The 10,119-nt window shown below is 37.5% G+C and overlaps 1 protein-coding gene across 3 annotated transcripts; it reads right to left on the bottom strand.

Moving 5' to 3' along the window:
• Positions 1–7,713: 7,713 nt before the first annotated feature.
• Positions 7,714–8,841, bottom strand: LOC123871300 (heat shock protein 67B1-like). 3 transcript variants are annotated; one of them, XM_045915044.1, is made up of 2 exons: positions 8,066–8,841; positions 7,714–8,035 (listed from the first exon to the last, which is right to left on the bottom strand). In XM_045915044.1, exons 1-2 carry the CDS (start codon positions 8,763–8,765, stop codon positions 7,776–7,778), a joined length of 960 nt encoding a protein of 319 aa, XP_045771000.1. In that variant the 5' UTR covers positions 8,766–8,841; the 3' UTR covers positions 7,714–7,775. The 3 variants fall into 3 exon arrangements, with proteins under 3 accessions (XP_045771000.1, XP_045770990.1, XP_045770982.1); XM_045915034.1 differs by having other exon boundaries at positions 7,714–8,180; positions 8,211–8,841; XM_045915026.1 differs by having other exon boundaries at positions 7,714–8,841.
• Positions 8,842–10,119: the final 1,278 nt, after the last annotated feature.

Below are 10,119 nucleotides of genomic sequence, written 5' to 3'. Positions count from 1 at the left end.
CCACTATGTTATTTAGAATGTAATTTAGGTTACGATGGGGCTGGCGTGTCCGTGTCGGACAAAAGTCCCGAAAAAATAAAGATAAAAAAAAGAGTGTTCAGCCCTGACTGCACAGTGTTGATTTATGTCATTTGGTAGTATGTTGACTAGTGCGATGACTATTAGCATTTAGCTGTTTAGCGACAGTAATTTGTATCTATAGTCTGATGGACTAAGAGCCTGCGCGTGCCAGACCTTCCTTGTTTTATAAAAGCTGAAAGTTTCTCGGTGTATTGTCCCAACACAGGGAGGAACGATCAGCGACTATGAAGTTTGAATCATGGTGGCTTTAGGAGATAACAGATACCTAATAAAGGTGTAAAAAATCTTACGTCAAAGTATGAAGTCTAATTTTTTTTAAATGATGTTTTACTATGTGAGAGACCTATACGTAAGTAACAACAACAACTGTACAAAGTCTCAACTCAATCGGTGCGTAAACGCATAGGTAACGAATGAACAAAAATACTTAATTATTACTAAAATAAAATCGTAACAAAATATTGAATCTTGACAGTCATAATATTATAGTTATTATAATCTTGGCGTAGTAGATATGTGTTATAAATTACAATTATTATTGTATATTGTTCCATTGTTTAACTTAATTACTGAAACCACTAGAATATTATCAATAATAATAATTAATACTAATAACAGTCAAAGACTTTAATACCACGCCACTGAGCGAAGTAAACTTATATAATTAATATCACTAACGTTAATCAAAGGTTCTACTGTGCTACTGCCACGGAGCTTCGACATAACCACAGAGTATTAACACAATGTGTAATAATGTATCTAATATCTAATTATAATTGTAAAGGTATTCACTCACTTACACCGCTTCGCTCCAATACAGCTCCTTTAAAGAACCACTTTGAAAAAAGTCTGACAAAATGATTTTTTTGCCTTATGTATAGGTGTACTATATTACTGCCAATGCCGTTGGTAGAACATACTAAACTTCGACTACGGCTGACTTGGTCCTGGGTTCAATTCGCAAAGTTGATGTATGATGTTTGTATGTATGACGTATGAAGGGAGGGATGTTGGTGCGTAAATAGTGCAACACTCCAACAGGTTGCAATCTTTCCTGTATTGCGTCGCCGACCTTTCCATCTGAATAGGAGCTTTCAATCCGCTACTGCACAGCAATACTGATATACTCGTAAGTCGGTACTTAAAGACAGGGACGGCCTTAGCTATAGCGAGGCTCTGGGCGATAGATCTTAGCGAAGCCCTTATCCTTTGTGGCGTTTATATAAATTGGAATTACATATTTTTATTCATGAACATGAGCGAGAAATGTACATAAATAGGTATATAAAAGGACAAGTCTAAATTAAAAATTTATAACACCTCAGACAAGCTGATAACTTTCAAACGGCTGAACCGATTTTCTTGGATTATTACTAAGAACACTCTCGATCACCTTTCAAACAAAAAAAAACTAAATTAAAATCAGTTCATTAGTTTCGGAGCTACGATGCCACAGACAGATACACAGATACACACCTCAAACTTATAAAACTCCTCTTTTTGGGTCGGGGGTTAAAAAGGTGACTGAGCGACTGCTTACTCTATCAATGCATAAAACATTAAACTACTGAACTAATCAGGCTGAAATATGCAGATAGCTGTTATGACGTAGACATTCGCTAATAAAGGATTTTTGAAAATTCAACCACGGGGGTAGAATAGAAGTTTGAAAGTGTAGTCCACGGGGGCGAAGTCACAGACATAAAGTAGTAAGTTATTAGTAAATAAAGTTTGACTTTTTAAATCGTATATCATGTAGTTGCCATAATTGCAATCACGCGATGTGGGTTTTGTAATTCGCGGCGCGGGTGCGATATTCAAATTCACATTAGTACCTCTTTCTACTTGGGTTGTACCTAACTTTTTGTACTTGGGTTGTAATGCGAGGGCGCGAGGCCCCCGCCAAAGTGGGGCCCCGGGCGCAGCTTGGCCTGCTTGCCACCCCCTAAGGCAGCCACTGGGGGACGACCTTTATCATTTCTAATTTGTATTTGCCGCATAATTTTGCAATTGTTTATAATTAATTGATTAGCGTCAGCAATAAATCACAAATGGTATTACCGATTCAATCGCCAAATGCCAATCGGTAAACCGCTAATGCAGTTCCGATAATTGTTGTTACATGAAATGCGGTTAAAACATGCTAAAATAATATTAGCGAGTACAAAATATAGGTATAATATAATTCTGTTATTGATTATCCTAATATTAGCTAGCCTGTAGCTAGCAAAATATTTTGTCCGTTTATTTATCTCTCAAGACGTTTACTTAAATAATTACTCCATAAAGTTGCATATAGTATGTGCTAAGGTTGCGCGGTTATGTTGTAAGCTTGTTGTAAGTTGACATTTATTTTGTACGGTATCTTGGACACACGAAGCGAGTATTCTTGCATAGTAAGTAGTATTTACATTTTTTCTGAGTAAAGATCCATAATGATTAAGTCAAGAGAGAATAGGCAACTTCTAGGCAACCGCGCTCTATCTTAGGCTGCATCATCAATTGCTAGCAGGTCTGATTGCAGCCAAGCGCTAGTCTGTAAATTAATAAAAAAAAGAGTAGAGTGGGTAGAGGATTTAGATGACGAATTAAAGAAATTCTTAATTTAAAATTAACTTTTCCCGGTTCCTCCTTTACATTTCTACTATCTTACCGCAAGTTATCCTCAAGTTCTGCACCCGTAAGTAGTCGAAATTCCACGGATAGATAGATACTTCGAAGCGATTTGCTTCCTCGTTTCTAGTTGGTAATTGGGGGATATGGAACGGCCTTTTAGTATCAGTTTTCTCCTCCAATTTTAATATTACTTACCTTTAAGTCAAGAGGGAATTATAGGTATCTTCTAGCCAAGCGTGCTCCATCATAGATTGCATCATCACTTGCCAGCAAGTCTGATTAGAGCCGAGATAAATTTAAAAAAATATATTAACAATATGCTCAAAATATAATGTGACAAAATCATCAAGCTTCCTCATAATTAGATTATTACTAACCCGGAACAAATTGAACAGTGAAAAGTCACGGTCTTCAATCCTACTGCTAATACTAGTTTAACTTTAAATACCCATTAAATTCTAATGTATGCCGCTGATCCAGTTTTTATTGAATTAGTATGCTCACAACAGCTGTCGAGGATTGCTCTATATATTATTATATTATATTCTATTCGTATCTCTCGCTATTTCGTATCTCTACATTACATTATTTTTAAACCCGACCCAAAAAGAGGGGCGTTATAAGTTTGACGTGTGTATCTGTCTGTGGCATCGTAGCTCCTAAACTAATGAACCGATTTTAATTTAGTTTTTTAGTTTGAAAGGTGGCTTGATCGAGAGTGTTCTTAGCTAGAATCCATGAAAATCGGTTCAGCCGTTCGAAAGTTATCAGCTCTTTTCTAGTTACTGTAACCTTCACTTGTCGGGGGTGTTATAAATTTTTAATTTACACTTGTTGTCACAAAATATTCTACATTTTACATTTTAGGGTTCCATTCTTTAAAAGGAAAACGAGAACCCTTATAAGGTTCCTGTTATAAAATAATAAAGGCACACCGATCATTATTTTTAATGCAACACAGTGCTGATGCGCCAGAAAGATGGTAAAAAGGTTTGTATAAAAAGTAACGTTTTTGCGTCTTGTTTACATCGAATGATGCAATAGTAAGGTCATTATCGATTGTTAAATAACCGACTCGCAATCGCATTGTTATTCGAGTCTAACTCGGCTATCAATTGGATTTATTCGATTGCTTCTCTACATCTTAAACATAGATAAGTACAATGTAAATAAAGACAGACGTTCAGAAAAGTTGTTAACTTTTATTTAGGACTTTCTTTATAAATTACTGAGCATTAGATTATGTCCGCGGCTTCGTCCTCGTGGATAACACCATACCCCTATTTTACCCCCTTAGGGATTGAATTTTCAAAAATCCTTATCCACGCAGATAACACAAATTTCATACCCCTATTTTACCCCCTTAGGGGTTGGATTTTCAAAAATCCTTAGCGTTTCTACGTCATAATAGCTATTCGCATTCAGTCCGCTCCGTCCCATACTGTTCGAGCTGTGCATTGATAGATCAGTCAGTCAGTCAATCAGTCGCCTTTTTAAAAACTATACTCGCGGATACTCGGCATTTGCTACTAAAAAAAAGTGCCTAATGCGTTTTTTAGTGGTCTAGAAACCATCTTCGCATTATTGCCTTTCTAATGAATCCGGTTTGTGGCACATCGGTTGGATGGTTTCAAATGTACGTAGAGGCATGCAACCTTTACTCGCCGATGTCGTTGGCTGGCTGGCAGACAACTATTAAGAAAACTTCTACACAGTTCAGTTGGAACAAACAAATTTGAAACCAGTCGAAAATTCTGCAGCTCTCGTGGACCTCCGAGAGCCTCATTCTCCCCGAGACTCTCATCAACCACTATCGAGCGACGTGCTTCAGAGGTATTATTACGTTCCGCACCAGAGCGAGGCGATATACCTCGTCTGGTTGAACCATTGATGTAAAAATTTTCAAAAGAAAAATAAAACCGACTTCAAAAACCACAAACACTAAAAAGTAAAAAATAATTAATGTCGGTTTTGTTTTTCTTTTGAAATCTTTTTATTTCACAATTTTTAGTGGCCCACTGTACTAAAATACCTATGCTATGCCCAGTTAAAACGCTACTGTTTACTAAGCTATTACACTGATCGCGAGCAATTTGCTCATCCATTGAGGAGTTCTGTTCTCCATCTCCGAAGATATTCATCAGATCTTCACCAAAATATGGGACCACCTGTAATGTATACCCTTTTATGTATACTGTTAAATACAGTATAGGTACCTACTTATTGCAAATATCTAACATAAAAATACTGAAGTACCTAACCACGCTGCCATAGATGTGGACGGACTTAGGAAAATCATTTTTGTGTTTTTATATTATTAGGATACATGGAAGGCTAACTTGATACAGGTGTCATCTCAAATATCAGCCCGATATCCGGGTAAACGCACCCGCCAGCCATACTAATAAGGTCAACTCGATCAATTATGCATAATAATGTACGCGACCTCATCTTGCCACAGATTTATTCTATTTATGGCATATATTTATATTCTAATTACTTAACCTAAGAGGAATTTTTATGTATTACGAAAAATTAATTATTTAAAAAATTTGTTCTAATTTAAATTACTAAAAAAATTTAGTCTGACAGATTTCCGGTTGACTACCGAATCCTTGAGTATGCTTGAATAATAAATAGATCATGCCCTCTGCCAATGATGACTTCATCTTTATGAGCATCATCAATTTTTTTTTTTTGAAGACTTCGGCTTTGAGGGTTAAGAGTTTTCGGAGTTACTTATGTGCTTTTTAAATCAATTATTAAATACTGTCTTGCTCTAACGATAAAGAGGAACATCAGGCGACTTTCTACGAGGACATGCCTGAGAGTTCCCATTATATTTTCAGACAAATATGTGTGAAGTTTTCCAATCTGTACTTGGGCAGCGAGATGAATTATTATGGTCCCACACTAAGAGGTGGCTCATCTTCAGTAGTGGGCCGGCAATGGACTGAAATGATGAAAACGATCCAATATTATTACAGTGCATTGTATACATATAATGTCTATCTTAGCCTTTTGAGATCTACAAATGCCGAACCACTTTGTCGGTCGATTTGTAAACCGCTGAGGTCAAAACCTTCCACTGAATATCAACCTGGAACCTTGCGAGATGATTAACCACACCGTCTGCCTTGTTTATATTTCTTTGTATATTATTTCAATAGAAATTAATTAATCATTAATTAGAGCGTTCAAAATGCGTGCCCTATCAAAATTACCTACATTATTATTTCAAAATTAAACTGATTTATATTAATGTATTTTTGTATCCAATCTGTCTCGAAATTGTCGTTTCTTGCTAACATCTGTGAAAATAAATACTTTACAAAAGAAATTTTCCGAGATTGCTTAATTAAGAGACTGAAAAAATTTGTGCAAAACTAGCCGTTCTGACCTGTTTTCACTCGAATAGAATTTTTGAACATTGGTATACATACATACTTCTTCATTTAGCCCGAAAGGACAGACACCAATTTGCATACATATAGCTTGAAAAATGACGGAGTTTCATACAAACGTCCATCCCCTAAATCCTTTCAAAAATCCTGAAACACGTATAATTGCTTCATTTTTAACCAAAAGCTCAAAAACCTTTCATTTAAGTATATATGTAACTTGAAAAATGACGGACTTTCATACAAATTTTCAACCCCTATTTAACACCTCTTGTAGGGGTAGTATTTCCAAAAATCAGTGAAAGCATACGTCATAAAAGGAACCTAATGTCAAAATTTCCATAGCGGTTTCGGCTGTGCGTTGATAGATCAGTCAATCAGTCAGGGCAACTCTTTATATTATGTATACAATTTTTGCTTTTATGTATATGTATAAAATATTTATTTTAGTTTATAGACTAGCACCAGCTCTTAGCAGCCTAAGATGGAATACGCCTGCCTAGAGGATGCCTATTAACTCTTGACTGAAGGTATATTAAAATTGGAGAGGAAAACTTCTGACTCATTAATTTAAATAATACGCGAAATATGCTTAGTTCAACGTTCCGGGCTCCTTTGAGGAAATGACTAAGACGGTTTCTTGAAGGTAATCCCCAGATAATTGTCTCTGTATACATTCACCTACATAATTATGGTTACGGCTTCAGTCTGGAAGTGTAAGATAATGTTGCTGAGCTCAAATTTCAGCTGGCTTCCTGCCGCTATTGCCAGACTTAAGTAGGTAAGCTTGATACATACTAACACATTTAATCGGAAGATTTAGTTATGAAACATATTTTTAGGTAATATTTATACAAGATTATCTTAGCCGGTGACTTTGTCCGTACGGACTACCCAGATTTCAAACCCCTATTTTACCCCCTTATTTTCTAAAATCCTTTCTTAGCGGATGTCTACATCTCAAACAGCTCGATCCGTCCAGTAGTTTGAGTTGTACGTTGATAGATCTGTCAGTCAACTTTTACTCACAATAACATACCTATTTACTTCTTACTATATTATTAACTGATTTAGATGTTGCCAAAGAGACACTTAGTTTTTATTTTTGAGATATACCTACTATTAATCGATGAGCAAAATATTTTATGTGTTTGAAAAATACTTGAAATTCGCTGCGAATAAAATTACGAGGAATAAAGTTATCCATTAGTTTAAGCGCGAAAGTGTGACTGTCTATTTGTCACCTTTTTACGATGCATCTATGTAACCGATTTTGACAAAATTTGGTTTAAATATACCATGCATCCTGGACATGTACATAGACTAGTTTTTAGAGAGTTCCCATGGAATTTAAAATATTAAATTCGACCAAGTCACAAGCATCGTCTAGGATAATGAATCCTATAATTTATTCCACGTAATTCTTGTTTTTGTATGTAGAAGGTAACATATTAAATAGGAAGACCCAATGACGCAGTCAAAAAGCAAACACAATCCTCCATTGTTCACAGCAGGTCACCCAAACCATTCCCGCGCAATCTGTATTCATGCACCGTTTCTAACATTAGACGAGAACGCGAAACGCATGCCAACACGCAACAAGCAAAACTCTGCATTCGTATTAAAAATATTTATTACAATACTGTTTTATAAATACATACTTAAATCTATATCACTTTAGGGCTGGATTTCGTTCAGTTCGTTATCCTGGGGGACTTTGATGTCCTGGACGGGTACCTCTTCCTGCGCGGGCGCAGGTGTCACTTCCTTTTCAGCTTCAACTTCAGCAGCTTGTGTCGTCACTGGGAGTGGCTCGACTTTTTCAAAATTTTCGACCTTGTCAGCAGGAGGAATTGATTCAATATTTTCAACTGTCTCAACAGGGGCAATCGGTTTATCATTTTCAACCTTCTCAACAGTGGCAGTTGGTTCCACATCGACCTTATCAACAGTGGCAGACGGTTCATTTTCTACTTTATCAACAGTTTCAACCTTAGCAAGGGGCTCTATCGGTGTGTTTATCGGTGTGTCGAATGTTTCAACTTTATCAAAATTTGCTACGTTATCAGCGTTTTCCACTGGAATAACTGGAGCTGGCTCTTCTGGAGCTGGCACAGCTGGAGCTGGAACGACGGGCTCTTTCTCTTCCTTCAATGGTTTCCCACTTTCAACGATCGGCACTTCCCTTTCAGCAGCCTTTTCGTTTTCATCAGCACCATTGATAGGAGCGATCACATCCAAATATCCGTCGCTAGTCAGAGTAGCAGTGACATCTGATGCACTGGCGTTTAACGGGAGACTGTATGTGTGGAAGAATTGGCTGGCGAATAGGTCATGATCATCGTGTTTAGCTTCATGCGCTCCTTGGACTAGAATGAAGTCACCTTTCACCTTAACTTTCAAATCTTCCTTCTTGTACTCCTTAACGTTGACGATCACTCGGAACTTGTCATCGTCTATCTCGATCCTCGGTCCGATGTCCGCGAAACTTGAGAACAGTTTTGTTAGAGGCGCAAAAATGTTTCCGAACGGTGGAAATCTGAACCAGGGGGATGGGTCTTCGAAGTCTGAGTCTGTGATGGTGGTGATGGGGCGAGGGACGTCGTCGCTCGCGGGGTAGGCGGCCGCGAGCGCGAGTAACGCGAAAAACGCAAAATACCGCGACATGTTACTCTTGGCACTTAGTTCCACTTGTACGTGCGTGCGTCTCGAATATGGTATAAAAACTGCGGGCGGCGCGTGAGTCGAAGGCTATATACAATGTGGGGGGCAGCGGGGAAGGCGCATCGCCGACCGCTATGACGGCATAATAGAATATTAATGCAGATGCGACAATTAACTTACCTGAGATTAGTGTAACTGTGCACCTTTTATATTAGACATTTTGTTCTTTCATTTTTTGGCAGAATGCGTGTCTGTTCCAAAAAAGAGAATCCATGCTTTATTCGACATTTTCACAATATTATTTCATCTAGGGCCGATTTTTACCTACCTTATCTAAAGAATAAAGAGTTTGACGATCTCCCTGGTGGTGAGCGCTGTGGTCAAGTGGAAGGTCCCAGGTTCGATCCCCGGCAGGGGCTATGTGGGATTTTTGCCCACTAAAACCCCTCGGTAGCCATCCTCAGCGCATATTAAGAGGCTCCGGAAACTCTTAAGAACGTGCGCCATGCCGGTGTGGTTTATGTACTTTATATATAGGCACGACAGCTTGCGCCACAGCAAGCTGTCATTGTTCCAGGGTCGTCAGCCTGAGCTCCGCTCCAGCCACTAGCGACCCGTGCCAGCACCTCGGACTACGAGATGGAATCCACCTAACGTGGAAGGAGTGTGGTAGTTTTTATTAAACCCATATTATGAACAATTCATAATATTAAATCAAACTACTTATTAGATACATTTGAATATTTTCACACAATTTATTTCAATTCGAAATGAAATAATAAACGTTTTTGGTTAAAACCGTATGGGTTTTAACCAAAAACGTTTATTATTTTTTATTATATTATTTTTTGTAAAGTGGTTATAATGATACAAAAAGAATACCCGGCTGAATTTGTCGTGGGCTCTTCTCAGACTTGGGCGCTATTGTAACCCTCGTAGCTTTAGTTTTAATTAATTATCACCACTATATTATCTTTCTAACAAATCTGACAAACATAAGGTGTGCAATACCTACTGTGAATAAATGATTTTGATTTTGAGTTTGGAAGGTGTTAGGTAGAAACACGAAATCAATTGTTTGTGTCGCTTCTATAGTGAATTGAAATAGTCTATGACATATGACGTACGACCTTGGAAGGCCAGCTTCTAGAGTTCTCGTCAACGACGCTAAATTAGCTTATTTTTTTACAAAACGTGAACATCGTGGATCCTAGCGCTTATCTGTCTCGGACGTGACTACAGATTTGCTTACTCAGGTTATACCAAGGTATATCAAACCATTCTATTGTAAGGTTATTTTTAAAAAAGTTGATTTGAGTTGTCAAAAATAATATAAAATTATTAATTTAGCTGATGA

This window comes from Maniola jurtina, chromosome 2 (genome assembly GCF_905333055.1).
Source record: "Maniola jurtina chromosome 2, ilManJurt1.1, whole genome shotgun sequence".
NCBI classification, from domain to species: domain Eukaryota; kingdom Metazoa; phylum Arthropoda; class Insecta; order Lepidoptera; family Nymphalidae; genus Maniola; species Maniola jurtina.
This window is presented reverse-complemented; position numbering and strand designations above follow the sequence as displayed.